The sequence below is a fragment of the Oncorhynchus tshawytscha genome, linkage group LG07 (genome assembly GCF_018296145.1).
Source record: "Oncorhynchus tshawytscha isolate Ot180627B linkage group LG07, Otsh_v2.0, whole genome shotgun sequence".
NCBI lineage: Eukaryota > Metazoa > Chordata > Actinopteri > Salmoniformes > Salmonidae > Oncorhynchus > Oncorhynchus tshawytscha.
The window spans coordinates 5,494,138-5,516,103 of record NC_056435.1 but is presented as its reverse complement, the minus strand read 5'-3'; the positions used below and the strand labels follow the sequence as shown (position 1 = coordinate 5,516,103).

At 43.4% G+C, this 21,966-nt stretch overlaps 1 protein-coding gene across 1 annotated transcript in view; it reads right to left on the bottom strand.

Moving 5' to 3' along the window:
- Nucleotides 1-21,966, bottom strand: part of LOC112253751 (potassium voltage-gated channel subfamily H member 7-like) — a 71,083-nt gene that overhangs the window by 31,545 nt on the left and 17,572 nt on the right. The window contains exons 3-6 of the mRNA XM_042323967.1: nucleotides 20,103-20,258; nucleotides 2,996-3,466; nucleotides 1,996-2,016; nucleotides 123-337 (exon numbers count right to left, since the gene is read on the bottom strand). Coding sequence (XP_042179901.1) covers nucleotides 123-337; nucleotides 1,996-2,016; nucleotides 2,996-3,466; nucleotides 20,103-20,258 — 863 coding nt within the window. The remainder of the gene's footprint in view (nucleotides 1-122; nucleotides 338-1,995; nucleotides 2,017-2,995; nucleotides 3,467-20,102; nucleotides 20,259-21,966) is intronic.

The window sequence follows — 21,966 nt, the reverse complement described above, 5'->3', positions numbered from 1 at the left end:
ACACACAGAAAATACATGTCCTCTGTATGGAACCTATTCTATAGAATGGCAACATCTTGGCTTATGTCAGTGAGCACCAACGCTACTGAGCACAAAGCACAGGGCCTTTCATTACCTCTTACCTGTGTGACCTTATCGGTGACGTTGTGCGTTCGGTCCTTGACCTTTGGGGCGATGATGGCTTTCTCGGAGGACGGAGGGGAGGGGCACTTCTTGTCGTTGTTGGCCTCTGAGAAGTTGAGCGTGATGAGGGGGATCTTGTTAATGGTGCTGTATCTGTTGAGGTGAGAGTCAGACGTGGAGCCTAGAAGACTGGATTTGATCTGGTTGAAGGGTCCTGGAGGAGAATTTAATGGAGAGAGAGGTTTGGAAATGGCTAGCGCTGTGATGCTAGGCTAGAGCGGCAATGCTATGGTAGGCTAGTGCGGTGATGCTAGGCTAGGCTAGCAAGGTAGTGCCTGACACAGCTTGAGAGTTTGACGGTATGCTAATGGTTTAAAAAGGGGACCTCAAGTGCAGTTCATGTGGTAGGTGTGTCAATAGGCTGCTGTGTCTATTTGTTATACGTGGGAGTGTGAGTATGGAACTTTTTTTTTGCTCTTGAGTGAACTCAATTGCTGTCACAAGACAAGTGAACAACCACAGGACAACAGTAGAAATACAACAGTCAAGCAGATCCACCCTAACCCTCTGCTTGATCCTGTTACCTTCTATTCAACAGCTGTAGAAATGACAAACTTGGTGTAATGAACAATTTTAGTGAAATAATTATGTCCACGAACAAAGGAAATGTATACTTATATACTTATATCTCAGTCAAGGTTTTGACTCAATGACACCATATGGATATGGCTTTCATGATTCATACATCCACAAATGCTCTATGTTACTATGTGAAAATACAGTACAACAGTGCCATAATACCTCACCATGTTGAACAACACACACACTGTCACACATAGTAACTACTGTGGGCAATATGGATAAGAGAGGGAATGTGTCAACTGCTGATCCAAAAGGAGAAGATGGAGGGATGACTCATTCTCCCATTTTCACAAACGAGTGTTGAGACTACAGTGAGTGATACTTACACACACAAAAGACATGCACAGCTTGAATTCATGCTACAGCAGCATTGTACGGTACAGTATGTGTGCATTACAGACATATAGGAAAAGCTCAAGCCATACCCCCAGCCATCCAGGACCGAGACACTAGCGAATCAGGAGAGAGAGAGGGAGGGAGGTAGAGAGCAGCGTAAAGAGGAAGTGACCTCAGAGAGAAGGTCAGGATAATTCTGCTGGCACTTCCTGAGTGTCATGTTACATTCATTTTAGCAGTGTCAGAGTGATTTTAGGTTAAACAAATCTGGCCACTATGTTATGGTAATGAAAAATATCCTGGAAATCAGAGACATAATGTCTAAAGTTAAGAATACAAATGATAGCGGATAACATTTATCAGATGCTCCTCCAAATGGAGTAGGTATCAGTGGAGGCTGGTGGGAGGCGCTATAGGAGGAAGGGCTCATTGTAAATGGAATATTGGAACAGTATCAAACACATCAAACATATGGAAACCATGTCTGACTCCGTTCCATTTATTCCATTCCAGCCATTACAATGAGCCCGTCCTTCTACAGCTCCTCCCACCAGCCTCCTCTGGTGGGTATTGATCCAGAATGCACTTTTAGGCTCGTAAAGAGATTGATTTCAGAGGAAAGTACAGTCATTTCATTTATTTCTGGAGGTTAAAAGGCTCTCGGATATTTGATAACATTCCATTGACGTAGAATTCAGTGGAGGCTGCTTAAGGGAGGACAGCTCATAATAATGTCTGGAATGGTGCAAATGGAATGGTATCAAACACATGGTTTCCATGCATTAGCATTCAACACAGGCTTATGTTGTTGTTGAATGGAAAAATCCATGCAGAAAGCAGTTCAGGCCATATATTCCATATCCATGCTATGTTCAAGGAACGTGGGGTTGTTACCTTTGATATTACGACCATTGTCTGCGATTGGATAGTGTTGAGGGAGAGAGAGTGGGATGGGAGTAAGGTGGAGGAGTGAGAGGAGATTCCAGATCTGTACGTAGCTAGCTAGTGATGAGAGACGACCCACATAAAAGCCCTATCGCCGTCACACCATTCATTATCATGAAGTAGATGTATTACAGTGTCAGCCGCAGGGGCCCTTTGAATGAGAAATGCAGATACAATGGTGTAGGGAGGGATAGAAATATTAGCTGGGTACAGAGACAGGGAGATTCTGAGGCTGTACTGTACCCCTCTTGTTGACTGTGGGTGGAAAGGTGATCTGTGATGCAGGAGTCAGGATAGATGTGGTGATTCAGGAGTCAGTATAGATGTGGTAATTCAGGAGTCAGGATAGATGTGGTAATTCAGGAATCAGGATAGATGTGGTAATTCAGAAGTCAGGATAGATGTGGTAATTCAGGAGTCAGGATAGATGTGGTAATTCAGGAGTCAGGATAGATGTGGTAATTCAGGAGTCAGGATAGATGTGGTAATTCAGGAGTCAGGATAGATGTGGTAATTCAGAAGTCAGGATAGATGTGGTAATTCAGGAGTCAGGATAGATGTGGTAATTCAGGAGTCAGGATAGATGTGGTAATTCAGGAGTCAGGATAGATGTGGTAATTCAGGAGTCAGGATAGATGTGGTAATTCAGGAGTCAGGATAGATGTGGTAATTCAGGAGTCAGGATAGATGTGGTAATTCAGGAGTCAGGATAGATGTGGCATTGCCTGATGACTAGGTAGGTACAGTTGAGCTGGGGGAGCTACCCTCATTCACTGATCCAAGGTCAGCTTTGATTGGTAACACATGATAACAATGGTTGGGATTGGGACCAAATCTACTGTGTAAGAACAGCAAGGCCAAATTGATTTAATATAGCATAACATGTCAGGGTGAGGCGGATGGGGGAGACAAGCATTTCCGACCATGGAGGTGGTATTATCTTACATACCTTCACTTGCATGTCGGTCCCTGAAGGCCATCTTGGAGTATGAGCCAAAACCCTCCATGTCCTGAGCAGAGGAGGCCCTCCGGATACTACACACACTCTCCCTGGACGCGGTGGGGGTCAGGCCTGGGATGGAGGGGGCCAGAGGGCCCACAGTCTGGGGCTGGGCCTGGGGAACCGCTTGAGGAACCAGCCTGTCCCAGAAGGGCCCCTTGGGGGACGAGTGGTCCAGGGGTCCTGACACAGGGGTGGAACAGTGGCTGGGGCCAATGAGGGCCCGCGTGTTGTTGGCGTAGGAGGGGCTGCAGCTCTCCCGGGTGGGCAGTGACTGGAAGTCGCGGGTGGCCACCGACTCTTCACTGCGGTGGGGCGAGTCGATTATGACGGCGTCAGGGTCTTGCTGAGGGAGGGACTGCTTACTGATGCCCAGGAGGTGTAAGGCTGGGAGCCGGAAACAAAACAATCTACCTTTCCCTGGAGAGAGAGAAAGAGATAGAGAGAGTACAATTTTTCAACAGTGATAAGAGAAATCATTTTTACAAAACTCTGCGCTTTTCAGAGTGGTTCGTGATGACTTCATTCATTGCGGAGGAATTCTTCATTTGATCATGACTAGGTAGAAACAAGTAGGGGAATATGGCGAACTGGAGGGATGCTCTGTAGCTCATGCTAATCCTCAGTTTCCAGCTCACTCCCCAGATATCAAGCAGTGAGTACCAATATTGTTCAAAAGGAGCTAGCCAACAGTTATTTCAAAAAGAGCAGCAAGATCAAAACAAATGCCTCTTATCCCAACGGCCTAGCTTCCATCTTCAGCTTCCTTCAATTATTCAGACGTTTGACGAAATAAAGCAACCGCCATATATATATTAGAGTCCCATAAAATATAAAATTACAACTGGTTTCCGATGATTGATTAATAGCCTTGGAGAAAGAGATCATCTTTGTCCAAATGATGTTACTAATGAATCTGTCAATGCGTTATGAGTACAGTTTCTAGGAAGTCTGAAGTGGAGGCATCTTGCGTTCAAGGACATTGGGGACCTTGTCAGAAGATCTCATTTCAAATGTATAACATGTTCCTGGGGTGACCTAACAAATACACAGATATACAGTGGCTATACACACAAACATGCACAGGTGCACGCACACACACATACACGCACGCTCGTGTTTGAAACTACAATCCCAGTCAGAACTATGAGGCATGCGTGTTTTCTCCTCCTAGTCTGTAGAAACATGCCATCATTAGTCTGTGCACACAGTTAACATGTTACAGTACATGTGTCGTACTGTATGTGAACACGACAACGCACCATGGCAACAGAACGTATAGTACATACATTGATGATGCCAGATCGTGCCAGCTAAGGGCCATTGAGTCTAGTGAAGCATTCTTTTCTGGAACTAAAATCCCATGTTTTTCCCAGTGGTCTTCTCAGCCTCATCCAAGCACCCTTACAGAAGCTGAGTAATGGAAAAAGGGAAAATGGACAACCTATATACTGCTGGAGACATTGACGTCTTTATTTCTGTAATCAAAACAGTACATTTTCTATTAAAAACTGAAAACATAAGTGAAGAATTTCATAAAATAACACAACTTCCAAAAGTAATTTTCCTGATGAAGTATTGCTTTTCTCTATAAATCTAAAAGCGAATACAAAAAAACAAGCATAAAGTATGAAAAAGAAAATAGTGAGCTAACGTGCCTGCTACATGGCATTTCAGAGGTTGAATTGTTAAAGGCAGTGTGGGGAATAGCAGAGAGATGATTGACAATGTTCAGCAGGCGTTCTTTTGTTGTGCCCATGGCTCGTTTTTCTTTGCTGACACTCATGACGAGGAGTAGAACACCAGTTTTCGACACTGTCATGTGTACACTTGGGTCACTTACTTTGAAGGTGTTACTTTTACACACCAACTAGATTCCAATAAAAATCAACACATATTTCAGTGCATCTGGTTCTTATTATTTTTCATTTGTCAATGGTTTAATTGTATCTGTCCCTATCAAATAAATGAATGAAGAATTGCATAATCAATATATGAATGGAAATATAGGAAAAACAACACATCTACCTCACCATAAGCATATCCACTTTATGCCCCCCCCACACACACACACACACAATTTCAAAAGGATAAAAACCTACAGGCTAAGAATCCCTTAATTGGATAGAAAATTAAGCATGCCGAATTAATATGCCAATGTATTTGTGGCAAAAGAATATATACATTGGCCTGTTATCATTTTTAAAGGTGACACTAGGAATGATGCTCCTTGCCGTGCTGAGTTCCACTGTAGCCCTTTCCTGCAGTCAAATGACCAAATGGCCCTTTAGTGGCCTCATGGGCGAAATGTTATTAATATTTTTCATAATTTCATAACTCGTAAACATTATTTTTTTTAAACAGCCGAAAATCTGGTGTTTCTATGTCAAACAGTTTTGTTATTTTTCAGTCTTCTGTGATGTGTAATATTGGGATGCAAACTCAAAATGTAATACATTTCAACTCTATATCTGACACGGTACAGGTGCAAGAAAGCAAAGGTAACTGAACTAAATGACTATCGCCCCATAGCACTCATTTCATCATGAAGTACTTTGAGAGACTAGCCAAGGATCATATCACCTCTGCCTTACCTGACATCCTAGACCCACTTCAATTTGCTTACCGCCCCAATAGATCCACAGACAATGCAATCACCATCGCACTGCACACTGCCCTATCCCATCTGGACAAGAGGAATACCTATGTAAGAATGTTGTTCATTGACTATAGCTCAGCATTCAACACCATAGTAGCCTCCAAGCTCATCATTAAGCTTTAGGTCCTGGGTCTGTACCCCGCCCTGTGCAACTGGGTCATGGACTTCCTGATGGGCCGCCCCAGGTGGTGAAGATAGGAAACAACACCTCTACTTCTCTGATCCTCAAATCTGGGGCCCCACAAGGGTGCGTGCTCAGCCCCCTCCTGTACTCCCTGTTCACCCATGACTATGTGGCCATGCACGCTTCCAACTCAATCATCAAGTTTGCAGATGACACAACGGTAGTAGGCCTGATTACCAACAATGATGAGACAGCCTACAGGGAGGAGGTGAAGGCCCTGGGAGTGTGGTGCCAGGAAAATAACCTCTCTCTCTACATCAACAAAACAAAGGAGCTGATCGTGGACTTCAAGAAACAGCAGAGGGAGCACCCCCCTATCCACATCGACGGGACCACAGTGGAGAAGGTGGTAAACTTCAAGTTCCTTGGCGTACACATCATTGACAGACAATGTGGTGAAGAAGGCGCATCAGCTCCTCTTCAACCTCAGGAGGCTGAAGAAATTTGTCTAAGTACCTAAAACCCTCACAAACTTTTGCAGATGCACAATTGAGAGCATCCTATCGGGCTGTATCACCGCCTGGTACGGCAACTGCACCGCCCGCAACCGCAGGGCTCTCCAGAGGGAAGTGTGGTCTGTCCAACACATCACCAGGGGCAAACTACCTGCCCTCCAGGACACCTACAGCACCCAATGTCACAGGAATGGCAAAATGATCATCAAGGACAAGAACCACCTGAGCTACTGCTTGTTCACCCCGCTATTATCCAGAAGGCAAGGTCAGTACAGGTGCATCAAGCTGTGACCGAGAGACTGAAAAACAGCTACTATCTCAAGGCCATCAGACTGTTAAATTGCCATCACAGGCACATTAGAGGCTGCTGCCCTATATACATAAACTTGAAATCACTGGCCACTTTAATAATGGAACACTAGTCACTTTAATAATGTTTACATTATGTTTACATTTTGCATTACTCATCTCATATGTACAGTTGAAGTTGGAAGTTTACATACACTTATGTTGGAGTCATTAAAACTTGTTTTTCAACCACTCCACAAATTTCTTGTTAACAAACTATAGTTTTGGCAAGTCGGTTAGGACATCTACTTTGTGCATGACACAAAGTTTTCCAACAATTTTTTACAGACATATTATTTCACTTATAATCCACTGTATCACAATTCCAGTGGGTCAGAAGTTTACATAAACTAAGTTGACTGTGCCTTTAAACAGCTTGGAAAATTCAAGGAAATTATGTCATGACTTTAGAAGCTTCTGATAGGCTAATTGACATAATTTCAGTCAATTGGGGGTGTACCTGTGGATGTATTTCAAGGTCTAACTTCAAACTCAGTGCCTCTTTGCTTGACATCATGGGAAAATCAAAAGACATCAGCCAGGACCTCAGAAAAAAATAGTAGACCTCCACAAGTCTGGTTCATTCTTGGGAGCAATTTCCAAAAGCCTGAAGGTACCATGTTCATCTGTACAAACAATATTACGCAAGTATAAATACCATGGGACCACGCAGCTGTCTTACCGCTCAGGAAGGAGACACGTTCTGTCTCCTAGAGATGAAGTACTTTGGTGTGAAAAGTGCAAATCAATCCCAGAACAACAGCAAAGGACCTTGTGAAGATGCTGGAGGAAACAGGTACAAAGTATATTTATCCACAGTAAAACGAGTCCTATATCATCATAACATGAAAGGCCGCTCAGCAAGGAAGAAGCCACCGCTCCTAAACCGCCATAAAAAAGCCAGACTACGGTTTGCAACTGCACATGGGGGACAAAGATCGTACTTTTTGGAGAAATGGCCTCTGGTCTGATGAAACAAAAATATAACTGTTTGGCCATAATGACCATCATTATGTGGAGGAAAAAGGGGGATGCTTGCAAGCTGAGGAACACCATCTCAACCATGAAGCACTGGGGTGGCAGCATCATGTTGTGTGGGTGCTTTGCTGCAGGAGGGACTGGTGCACTTCACAAAACAGATGGCATCATGAGGAAAGGAAATTTATGTGGATATATTGAAGCAACATCTCAAGACATCAGTCAGGAAGTTAAAGCTTGGTTAAAGCTGGGTCGCAAATGGGTCTTCCAAATGGACAATGACCCCAATAATACTTCCAAAGCTATGGAAAAATGGCTTAAGGACAGCAAAGTCAAGGTATTTTAGTGGCCATCACAAAGCCCTGACCTCAATCCTACAGAAAATGTGTGGGCAGAACTGGAGGCCTACAAACCTGACTCAGTTACACCAGCTCTTTCAGGAGGAATGGGCCAAAATTCACCCAACTTATTGTGGGAAGCTTGTGGAAGGCTACCCCAAAATGTTTGACCCAAGTTAAACAATTTAAAGGCAATGCTACCAAATACTAATTGAGTGTATGTAAACTGGGAATGTGATGAAAGAAATAAAAGCTGAAATAAATCATTCTCTCTACTACTACTACTACTACATTTCACATTCTTAAAATAAAGTGGTGATCCTAACTGACCTAAAACAGGGTATTTGTAATTGGATTAAATGTCAGGAATGATGAAAAACTGAGTTTAAATCTATTTGGCTTAGGTGTATGTAAACTTCTAACTTCAACTGTATATACTGTATTTTATTATATTCTACTGTATCTTAGTCTATGCCACTCTGACATTGCTCGTGCAAATATTTATATATTCTCAATTCCATTCCTTTACTTAGATGTGTGTGCATTGTGTGTATTGCTGTCAAATTGTTAGATATTACTGCACTGTTGGAGCTAGAAATATAAGCATTTCGCTATAACATCTGTTAAACACGTGTATGTGACCAAGAATATTTGAGTTGGTTTGATTTGGTCTTCTTTTATTTAAAACCATAACCATGTGTGTGAGGTGTATACTTTTGTTTCAAAGTAGATTTGTTTAAGACTAACAAGAATCACTCTGTGTGACCCTGATTTAGCCCACTGCAGTAGAACTACAGGCAGGTAGCATGGCACTCTCTCTGCAAACACACACAGATAACACTGCACAGCAGCCAGTGCATGCACAAACACCATCCCCCGTTGCTATGATACCAGCTAGTCATAATATTTGCATTGAATATTAAATGGAGCTCAGATCCCCCAGTCCTGAAGTGAAATGGTGACTTTATAATGAAATAATAATTTGGATGAAGTAAAAAGAGAGAGGGATATCTAGAGATATGGTTCCAATCCTCACCGAGGCAGAATAGAAAGCATTAAAAAAATTGATCTTCTCCCTCAAGCTGTGATTCTGCTGAAGATGGATGGTTTAAAGTGGATATCCAGCCGTGCAGTTTAGGTGCTTAGTGCACTCATTCTGATTTCCATACAGCCTCTCCTTTTGGAGGATGTACACTGCCCCTTGGATTTCAGACCCCTTGGGTTTCGTCACATTTTATTGTGTTACAAAGTGGGATTCAAATGGATTACATTTTTGGTCAACAATCTATACAAAATACTCTGTAATGTCAAAGTGGAAGACAAATTCGATTTTTTGGGGGACTAATAAAAACGTTATAAATTAAACATAAGTACTCATCTCCCTGAGTCCATACATGTTATAACATCTTTGGCATTGATTACAGCTGTGAGTCTTATTGGGTAAGTCTCTAAGAGCTTCACACCTGGATTGTGCAATATTTGCCTACTATTATTTTCAAAATTCTTCAATCTCTGTCAAGATAGACAGCTATTTCCAAGTCTTGACATAGTATTTCAAGCAGATTTGAGTAAAAAACTGTCTGGCCACTTGGGAACATTCATTGTCTTCTTGGTAAGCAAGACAGTGTAGGCCTTGTGTTGTAGGTTATTGTTCTGCTGTAAGATGAATTCCTCTCCCAGTCTCTGGTGTACAGCCGTCTGAAGCAGGTTTTGCTCTTGGACTTTGCTTGTGCTTAGCCCTATTCGTTTCTTTTTATCCTGAAAAACTCCCCAGTATTTGCCGATGTAAAGCATACCCATACCAATATTCAGCCACCACCATGCTTGAAAATTAGATAGGAATTACTCAGTGATGTGTTGTGTTGGATTTGTTACAAACATAAGGCTTTGTATTTAAGCCTAAAAGTGTATTCCTTTGCCATGCTGTCTTACTTTAGTGCCTTGTTGCATACAAGATGCATGTTTTGGAATATTCAAATTGTGTATATTTGTGTTATTTTTTTCACTCATTTAAGTCATTATTGTGGAGTCACTACAACGTTGATCCATCCTCAGTTTCCTCCCATCAAAGCCATTGAACTCGGTGTCGGTTTTAAAATCACCAATGGCCTCATGGTAAACATCCCTGAGCGGTCTTATTCCTGTCTTGCAACTCAGTCTTTGTAGTTGAATCTGTGCTTGAAATGCAATACTTGACGTAGGGATTTTACAGATGGTGTATGTACAGTATGGGGGACAGAGGAAGGGTTAGTCATTTCAAAATCATGTCAAACCCTATTATTTCACACAGAGTGAGTTCGTACACATTTTATGTGATTTGTTAAGCAGAATTTTATTTAGGCTTGCCTGAACAAAGGGGCTGAATACTTATGCATCGACTATATTTTATATTTTGTTTCCACTGAGCTAACCCGGACGCTTATAAGAAATCCCGCTATGCCCTCTGACAAACCATCGAACAGGCAAAGCGTCCATACAGGATTAAGATTGAATCCTACTACACCGGCTCCGACGCTAGTCGGACTACAAAGGGAAGCACAGCCGCGAGACGATGAGCTAAATGATGAGCTAAATGGCTTCTATGTGCGCTTCAAGGCAAGCAACACAGAAGCATGCATGAGAACACCAGTTGTTCCGGGCGACTGTGTGAACACGCTCTCTGTAGCCGATGCGAGTAAAACCTTTAAACAGGTCAACATTCACAAGGCTGCAGGGCCAGATGGATTACTAGGATGTGTACTCTGAGCATGCGGCAACTGGCAAGAGTCTTCACTAACATTTTCAACCTGTCCCTGACCGAGTCTGCAATACCTACATGTTTCAAGCAGACCACCATAGTCCCTGTGCCCAAGAACAGCAAGGTAACCTGCCTAAATGATTACCGACCCGCAGCACTCACGTCTGTAGCCATGTCCTTTTAAAGGGTGGTAATGACTCACATCAACGCCATTATCCCAGAAACCCTAGACCCACCACAATTTGCATATCGCCCCAAAATATCCTTTAATGACGCAATCTCTATTGCACTCCATACTGCCCTTTCACACCTGGACAAAAGGAACACCTATGTGAGAATGCTATTCATTGACTACAGCTCAGCGTTCAACACCATAGTGCCCACATAGCTCATCCCTAAGCTAAGGAACCTGAGACTAAACACCTCCATCTACAACTGGATCCTGGACTTCCTGACGGGCCGGGTAAGGGTAGGTAACAACACATCCCCCACACTGATCCTCAACACAGGTGAGAGGGTGTCAGGTAGCCTAGTGGTTAGAGTGTTGGACTAGTAACCAAAATGTGGCAAGATCGAATCCCTGAGCTGACAAGGTAAAAATATGTTGTTCTGCCACTGAACAAGGCAGTTAACCCACTGTTCCTAGGCTGTCATTGAAAATAAGAATTTGTTCTTAACTGACTTGCCTAGTTAAATAAAGGTTCAATAAAAATATATCTCCACCAATAACCTTTTTGTCAATGTCGTCAGAAGCACCCCAGAGGTGAATGAATAGTACTTCAACATCACATGGATATGCCCATAACATTGAATGACCGCCCCTGTACCTTCACTCCTCTCAACAAGTAATGGAAACATTTCCTTGACATCTCCACCCTTACGACACAAAGCCAAAGAGACACGACTGACCACCGGCAATACATTCTATTGGCTCTCAAACCATCCAACCATCAATGCCATTATTGGGTCCACACCAAGCACCATTTCCAGCAACCCTGATCAAAACAAAGAGAAAATCGACTAAGACGGGGTGTGAAATTAGACTATGGTTGACCAACACGCCACAAAGCAGCAATATAAACTGTAGCAGCAGCACCTAATGCATGGCCGAGCACTCCCTAAGTCAAGCTAAGGCCACAGCATCATTCTCTATCTGACTCCCTCGCTGAGCCCTTACGTCATTTGTGTGCATGGGGCTTAATCAATGTTCACGTAGGAGCATTTCTGCATGGCTAACCCGACGTAAGCAGGTGTCAAAGAAACGCCTGAACTGCTTTTCTTTCTTTCTGGCAGGTCAAGAAAAAAATGACTGTCGGAGGAGGTTCTTTTCTGCACTGCTGAACCAATCCAGTAAATGGGGAGGAGTTAAGATGGAGCGTTCCCTTGTTAACTTACGAAAGCGGAAGATGTATCACAGGCTCTCTTTCCATTGCATCCGGTTTTTGCCCTAAACCACAGAGGGTGATGCGTAACAGAATTCTGTATTGGACCAGGTCTAATTGTGGTCTTTAATTATGCAGGGACCGCTATGAGTCATGACCACCATCTATCTGCTAACAGAAGAAAAGGAACAATTCTTCTGGAAGAATGAGGAAAAAATGATGTCCTGAAATGTGCAAGGGCTAAATGTTCCAACCTAAATCGCCAAAGTGCGAAAACGATAATTTCCCTGTACCAGTTAAAAGAGGCTTTTAGAGAAGGAGAGAGCCAAGGTAGGTGAGCAGAGCAAGACTCCACCTTGTAAATGAATCAGTCTGACAGCATCATTCACACTGCCGAGCTGTTTAGAAATTCATGTTTTTTAGGCCTGAATCGTTGTTTTCATGCTCCGTTCAATTATGGGATTACCCGCCCCACACTTTTGGCAGAGGTGCTTTTGAGGAACTGGGAGTGAGACCCTTATAAGAACAGCCGATATAAAAAATATTTTTTCTCCAAAATTATATTTCTCCTGTCTGAACCGACATACATAAAAGAAATCAAAATACTAGAGAGCATAACAGAGCTACAGAGGGTCAATAGTGTCTAACAAATAGCTGGGGATTACTTTTTATCACAAGCACTTACAGTTGGGGAGGCTGCAATTTGAGCTGCACGTGTGCCAAATAAAGAACAGCTTGTTGCGTTGTGGCCAAAATCCTCCTTTGAAGGATTTTGGAACCTCTTACCCTGGCACTTGACTGTTAAACTAATGGGTACACAAGCAATGGCTGCCAGTCCTGACTTGAATGGGAACTGCCATCTATGGATTATATTTCTATGGTTGGTTGCAGCTGTAAATTAGCCTTTTGCAAATGTCAAAATACTTAATTTCAAAATTTGAAAGCAAATGCCTACTGCTGAAAAGAGAAGACTAATCTGAAGCTAACAAAAAAAAACATTTTCAACAATTAAGTGATTCTGAGCAAACAGCACTATTTTTCAAAGTAGCTTATCTGAGAAATTGGTACGAGCGCATAGGCCATCACAGATGAGTAGCCAATGCTTAATCTTTATAATTGGAAACAGTGCCTTTGGCACCTTGACTTTTTCTACATTTTGTTACATTACAGCCTTATTTTAAAATGTATATATATTTTTTAAATAATTAAAAATCTAAACACAATACCCCATAATGACAAAGCAAAAACAGGTTTTTAGACTCTTTGACCTGAATACCAAGCCTCACGTCTGGAGGAAACCTGGCACCATCCCTACGGTGAAGCATGATGGTGGTGGCAGCATTATGCTATGGGGATGTTTATCAGAAGCAAGGACTGGGAGACTAGTCAGGATTGAGGCAAAATGAACAGAGCAAAGCACAGAGAGATCTTTAATGCTCCAGAGTGCTCAGGACGTCAGACTGGGATGAAGTTTCAGAATGTCCTTAAGTGCCCCAGTCAGAGCCCGGACTTGAACCCGATCGAACATATCTGGAGAGACCTGAAAATAGCTGTGCAGCAACGCTCCCCATCCAACCTGACAGAGCTCGAGAGGATCTGCAGAGAAGAATGAGAGAAACTCCCCAAATACAGGTGTGCCAAGTTTGTAGCATCCTACCCAAGACGACTCGAGGATGTAATCACTGCCAAAGGTGCTTCAACAAAGTACTGAGTAAAGGGTCTGAATACTTATGTAAATGTGATATTTCTTTTTTTTTTTTATTCCGAAATGAGCAAAAATGTCTAAAACCTGTTTTCGCTTTGTCATTATGGGGTATTGTGTGTAGCTTGATGAGGGACGTTTAAAATATATATATTTTAGAATAAGCCTGTAACCTTACAAAATGTGGAAAAAGTCAAGGGTTCTGAATACTTTCCGAAGGCACTGTATATCAGGGCTTCCGTTAGGAAAATCTGGGAAGATTTGAATTTATCGGACATTTGATACATTTACCGGTCAATCATTTGCAATGGTTGCGTAACCGATTAGGACATCCACCCACGTAGCCAGCACCATCAATAAACAAGGGATTTTGGTCAAATGAGCTACATTTACATGTCCCTAAAAACAGTCTATAACACATGACAAAAACACTATTCCTTGTGTTCTGATGTGTCACATGTGCAAAACTTTATAACCTATTGTGTAATTGGTTTTTACTTTCCTAAATACAATAATTGTCAACTTCACGGTTCAGCTGTCACAGATTTGAGCACTACATGCATCAGGGGCATGCATAGGCCTATTGGCTTAGGTGTCCACTGTATGATGTTTTTGTAATGACAACTTGTTCTCAACTAGCCTACCTGGTTAAATAAAGGTGAAGTAAAATAAAAAATAAATTATATTAATATTACAAAAATATATATAAAGGAGAGAGAGAGAGAGAGAGAGAGAGAGAGAGAAAGATGGAGGGGGCATGCTATGACACCAGTCAGTCAGCCGGTGCACACTGCCTTCATGTCTTAGGCCTACAGTATAATAAGCTAATAGCCACACCACACCAAACCTTCCCAAAAGTTTCTAAACTTTAAGGTAATATCAAAAGTGCAGTAAGTCAGGCCATCGTTTATAGGGAAAAGACGAGCAGGATATTATATCGCGGCAAGCACATCATACAGTTGGAACTTAATTTGGCCAAAGAAATGACTCAACGGAATGAACCAAAAACCTTGTGAACTGGTTTAAACCACAAACATTATTGAACAGGCTATATTGCAGCATTTTCAAAGAAAACCTAGTGCCTTCCGTAACCAACAAATTAAAGCAATATATATTTTACAAAAGGCTCTTAAGCTAAATACGGAGCATACATTTAAAAAGACAGATCAAACTTAATTTATCCAAAGAAAATGTTTCAACAGAATGAAACAAAACATATTTAGCATATTTATAGAACTGGTTTAGATTAATAAATAGGCCTACTATAATAAAAACGATGTACAATAATAATAATAATAATAAACAAAATTATAGATATGAAAAAAATGATTGAAGTTCCAAAATTGCATCCTACAATACCTGAATAGTGAGGTGTGTGATAAAAAGTGTTCTGCTAATGTCATGTAAATTATGTAGATCTGCATGAAATGCACTTTTATAAAGGCTGCTAAAACAAATTCTCCATGTGTGGAAATCCTAAAAACCTGTCTGCTCAACTGTATGCCACTACGCAAATACGATTATAGAAACACACACACACACACACACACACACACACACACACACACACACACACACACACACACACACACACACACACACACACACACACACACACACACACACACACACACACACACACACACACACACACACACACACACACACACACACACACACACACACACACACACACACACACACACACACACACACACACACACACACACACACACACACACACACACACACACACACACACACACACACACACACACACACACACACACACACACACACACACACACACACACTCTCTCTCTCTCTCTCTCTCTCTCTCTCTCTCTCTCTATAAAGCACTAAAGCCTGTAAGGGCCTCCAATTACTCTGATCTAAGGAATGACCTCTCCCTGGGTCTGTGGGGGCCATTTTACATGTCAATGCCTGAAGAGGAAGCAATGAGAGCAAGTACAGCACCACTGGGAAGCATTAGAGAGAGACAGCCCTGCCAAGCCGAGGAATAACTGTGGGTGTACAGTAGTTCACAAGGTCGAGTGAGCGGTGAACACATGATGGGACTACTGTAGATCTGGGGATGACAAAAAACAAAGGCCAAGTGTCTTTCATACAAACCGGACATTTGATTTTGTTAATCTACACCAGACACGTTCATAACACGTCGGTTAAAATATGAAAACTGTAAACCAACTATATTCATTTGGGGCCATGTCAAAACATTTAGCTAGTTGCTGTTGCATATGAACATTGGGTTATTATTTTACCTGACAGGCATATGGACTTTTTTTTTTGCTGGTTCTTTGAAGAATTTTGACACGGAGACATACAAAGTTGTGTTTCTCTACTCCGACGATTAATCCATAGATAAAAAGGGAAAGGTTGTTAGTTAGTTATCTTTGATTCATCTCTCTGTGTTTGTCTTTCAAGCACCCACGTGGGTTTGTACCTTCCTAATATCCAATAAGGAACGGACTTGCAGCATGCAAAGCATCTCAAATAGATCCAAGTTGTATTTTAGCGCTTGGCTACGCAGACGCTCGTTTACGCACACGAGCGGTGTGGATGAAATGATTGAATAACACGAGCGGTGTGGATGAAATGATTGAATAACACGAGCGGTGTGGATGAAATGATTGAATAACACGAGCGGTGTGGATGAAATGATTGAATAACACGAGCGGTGTGGATGAAATGATTGAATAACACGAGCGGTGTGGATGAAATGATTGAATAACACGAGCGGTGTGGATGAAATGATTGAATAACACGAGCGGTGTGGATGAAATGATTGAATAACACGAGCGGTGTGGATGAAATGATTGAATAACACGAGCGGTGTGGATGAAATGATTGAATAACACGAGCGGTGTGGATGAAATGATTGAATAACACGAGCGGTGTGGATGAAATGATTGAATAACACGAGCGGTGTGGATGAAATGATTGAATAACATGTATGTGCACATTTATTTTGCAACGCTCACATGCACAACGTGGCCGGTGTGGTCAGCATGTAACAGTATTACAAATACCAAGGTATCCCCACAACCAAAGGGAATTCCCCATGTATTAAACATTGCCAACACTTTCAATTTTTATTTATTTAACCTATATTTAACTAGGCAAGTCAGTTAAGAACAAATTCTTATTTACAATGATGACCTACGAAAAGGCAAAAGGCCTCCTGCGTGGACGGGGGCTGGGATTAATAAATAAATAAATATATAATAAAAATAAAGGACAAAACACACATCACGCCAAGAGAGACAACCCAGCACTACATAAAGAGAGACATAGACAACAATATAGCATGGCAGCAACACACGACAACACAGCATGGTAGCAACACAACATGACATCAAGAAAGAAGAAATTGAGGTAAAACTGTCCAGTTTGTGTCACGGGCGTCGTAATAAGTAGACCAAAGCGTACATTTGGTGAGCGTACATTTTCTTTTTATTTGAATAATGTCGCCAACAAAAACAATAAACAATACAAAATGACCGTGAAGCTTACAGGGGTATAGTGCCACTAACAAGAGTCAACTACCCACAATCAAAGGAGGAAAAAAGGGCTACCTAAGTATGATTCCCAATCAGAGACAACGATAGACAGCTGTCCCTGATTAAGAACCATACCCGGCCAGAACATAGAAACAAAGAAACAAAGAAACATAGAAAACAAAACATAGAATGCCCACCCCACATCACACTCTAACCTAACCAAATAGAGAAATAAAACAGATCTCTAAGGCCAGGGCGTGACAGTACCCCCCCCCCAAGGGTGCAGACTCCGGCCGCAAAACCTGAACCTATAGGGGAGGGTCCGGGTGGGAATCTATCCGCGGTGGTGGCTCTGGTGCGGGACGTAGACCCCGCTCCACCTCTGGCTCACCCCGCTTTGGTGGCGCCTCTGGTGTGGGGACCCTCGTCGCCGACCCCGGACTGGGGACCCTCGCTGTGGGCCCCGGATTGGGCACCCTCGTTGCGGGCCCCGGACTGGGCACCCTCGTTGCGGGCCCTGGACTGGGCACTCTCGTTGCGGGCCCCGGACTGGAGGCTCCGGACTGAAGGACGTCGCTGGAGGCTTCGTGCCAGGACTCCTCACTGGAGGCTTCGTGCCATAGATCATCACTGGAGGCTTTGTGCCATGGATCATCACTCGAGGCTTCGTGCCATGGATCATCAGAGGAGGCTTCGTGCCATGGATCATCACTGGAGGTTTCTTGTCATGGTTCATCACTGGAGGCTTCGTGCCATGGATTATCACTGGAGGCTTCCTGCCATGGATAATCACTGGAGGCTTCGTGCCATGGATCATCACTGGAGGCTTCGTGCCATGGATCATCCCTGGAGGCTTATTGCCATGGATCATCACTGGAGGCTTCGTGGCATGGATCATCACTGGAGTCTTCTTGCCATGGATCATCACTGGATGCTTCGTGCCATGGATTATCACTGGAGGCTTCGTGCCATGGATCATCACTGGAGGCTTCCTGCCATGGGTCATCACTGGAGGCTTCTTGCCATGGATCACCACTGGAGGATCCGTGCCAATGATCATCACTGGAGGCTTCGTGCTATGGGTCATCACTGAAGGCTTCGTGCCATGGATCATCACTGAAGGCTTTGTGCCATGGATCATCACTGGAGGCTTCTTGCCATGGATCACTGGACTGGAGAGACACACAGGAGGCCTGACTCTGGGAGCGGGCACAGGATACACTGGGCCGTGGAGGCGCACTGGAGGTCTCGAGCGTAGAGCCTGCACAACCTGTCCTGGCTGGATGGTGACTTTGGCCCGGCATGTGCCGAGCGCAGGCACAGCACGCACTGGGCTGTGCAGACGTACCGGAGACACAGTGCGCAGAGCCGGCGCAGGATATCCTGGGCCGTAGAGCCATATGCGCTGAGCCGGCACCCTCCGACCTGGCTGTATGCCCACTCTAGCCAGGCCGATTCGGGGAGCTGGAAGGTAGCGCACCGGGCTGTGAACGCGCACTGGAGACACCGTGCGCTCCACCGCATAACACGGTGCCTGACCAGTACGACGCTCGCCACGGTAAGCACGGGGAGTTGGCTCAGGTTTCCAACACTTTGTCCAAATTTTTTTTTTTTGGGGGGTCTGCCCCTCGGGCTTCCTTGCTAGCTGTGTTCCCTCGTAACGAAGAGCCCCTTTACCAGCTGCCTCCGCCTTCCTGGCTGCTTCCACCTGTTCCCATGGAAGGCGATCCCTTCCGGCCAGGATCTCCTCCCATGTCCAGGATCCTTTGCTGTCCAGAATGTCATCCCATGTCCAGTCCTCCTTTTTACCAAGCTGCTTGGTCCTTTTGTGGAGGGTAGTTCTGTCACGGGTGTCATAAGAAGTAGACCAAAGCGCAGCGTGGTGAACGTGCATTTTCTTTTTATTTGAATAATTGAATAAGACAGCTGTCCCTGATTGAGAACCATACCCGGCCAGAACATAGAAACAAAGAAACATAGAAAACAAAACATAGAATGCCCACCCCACATCACACCCTGACCTAACCAAATAGAGAAATAAAACAGATCTCTAAGGTCAGGGCGTGAAAGTTTGATTGTTTGTTGCAGCTCGTTGCAGCCGCTAGCTACAGTGAACTGAAAAGAGGAGCGACCCAGGGATGTGTGTGCTTTGGGGACCTTTAACAGAATGTGACTGGCAGAACAGGTGTTGTATGTGGAGGATGAGTGCTGCAGTAGATATCTCAGATAGGGAGGAGTGAGGCCTAAGAGGGTTTTATAAATAAACATTAACCAGTGGGTCTTGCGGCGGGTATGCAGAGATGACCAGTTTACAGAAGAGTATAGAGTGCTCCTATAAGGAGCATTGGTGGCAAATCTGATGGCCGTACGGTAAAGAACATCTAGCCGCTCGAGAGCACCCTTACCTGCCGATCTATAAATCACATCTCCGTAATCTGGCATGGGTAGGATCTGAATCAGGGTTAGTTTTCATAATGTCTTTTAGCATATTCACTTCAGCACCTGGCTTTAAACTAGCCAAGGGGAAACGGTATGAAACTGTACTCATTAAGGGAACTTGAAAGACTTGAAAGAGTAAAGTTCCATTCCATTGTTTAGTTTTCCTTCGGATATACTACTGTGTTACTCCTGTACAGCCACTACACTGCGTGTAGAGTGACAGAGACATTCAGTCCCTTTTCTGGTAAAGTTTCATTTGAATGTAGGGTTTTAGCCGACTGAGCTAAAGCCTAGGCGTTGACAGGTTACTCACTTGGTTCAGCTTTGGCAGGAGACGTGTGGTTGAGTCCCTCCAGAGAGTCACTGCTGTCCTCCTCTAGGATGTAGTCAAAGTTGAGGATGAACATCATGACCATGCCCTCCTCATTCTTCACTGGGATGATGTGGTTGTTACACAGGAAGTCAGAGCCTACGGGACAGGAAAAAGAGACACAGGTTTCACACTAGAGTTGATGCTCATTGACATTTAGATATCTTTGTCCAAATAGGATGGTTTAGATAAAGGAAGGTGGGGATAAAAGAGAACAAATGGAAAGGTCAAGAGAGAAATGTTTCTGGTGTGTGATCTCAAATATGTGATCTCAAGTTTTGAAAAAACGTCCTCATTTGGCAAACATTGTGTTATTCCAAACTAAAGGTATTTAGTAAGAAGCCCTATATGAATTCAATCAATTATTATCAGAAGTATGTTGAGGCTGGTAAAACATTATCACTATTATAGATTCTCATTGTCAAATGCATTCAGTCTTCCTCCCTGATTCTTAGTCCCTTCCTGTGGATGAGTGATCACTAAAACCCCAAAATGGATTGTGTTAATACCAATTATGGTTCGCTGCAATCAACCTAATCCCTGTCTCATTAACGACATTTAAGTCATCGCCGGGACTCAAATAAACGAGACGACGTCATCCCTTAAAGTGTAATTAACATGTGTTAATGTTCCCCCTTCATCACAAGGCAGCATTCCCCCCAGAGTTAGTGGTGGTGTGTGATCGAAGCCCAGTGGGCAGGATATGGCCGGCGCATCCCGTATGAAAAAGGAAAACGATGCACTTAAAACACTCTGGGTTAAATTGAGATTGAAATGGCAGACAATAACACTAAAAGAGTCCCACAGGTGTATTTCAAGCACACTGAAAACCCTGAATGTGCATTACAAATGGTAAGCCATGCAGGACTTGTACGCTTGCATTGGCCACAGTGTCAAAATGAATGAGGGACACTGAGAGATGAGAGTGAAGACAAATAGATTTTGTTCAACATATCCTCTGCCTGCAATGGAGGTGGAACCTCTGTCATTACTGTGATGGCCTGTGTCATATGTTTTATATATAGATCACATGGCATCTCTTCTCTTAAAGTGCTTCTCTCTCAAGCAGATCAAAGTCTTGCTGTCACCGCCAGCCTATTAATAGCTCGGCATGGTCCCACGGGACAACCAGCCCTGCCAGTTTTACACCATGAAAAACACACATTACCACCAGGAAACACACACATTTACATTTCAGCAGACTCTTATTCAGAGCGACTCACAGTAGTGAGTGTATACGTTCTAATACTGGTCCCCTGTGGGAATCGATCCCACAACCCTGGTGCTCCCAGAGCCATGCTCTACCAACTGAGCTACAAACACATATACACTTACCACACCAACAAACACACACTTACAACACACACACACAAACATAGACACACACTTACCACACCAACAAACACACACTTAAAACACACACACACACAAACATAGACACACACTTACTACACCAACAAACACACACTTACAACACACACACACAAACATAGACACACACTTACCACACCAACAAACACACTCTTACAACACACACACTACCCTGTCCCCTCCTGTCTGTGTCACCAAACAACAACAACAACACCAGCGACCGACCAACCGTCCGTTTGTTCTCCCCTCACTGGGGCTTCATAATCTATTTGGGGCCACAGAATTCTATAGGCCCTAATAGTAAGTCAGTGCCAGCAATATTGGACAGAGCTATAAATTAAAGGGGGAACAGGATTTACTGTTATTTCGGCGGGTAGCGTTTGTACAGTATAAATTAATGTGAATGAAGACGGGTGTGTGTGGAGGCTGGGGTGTG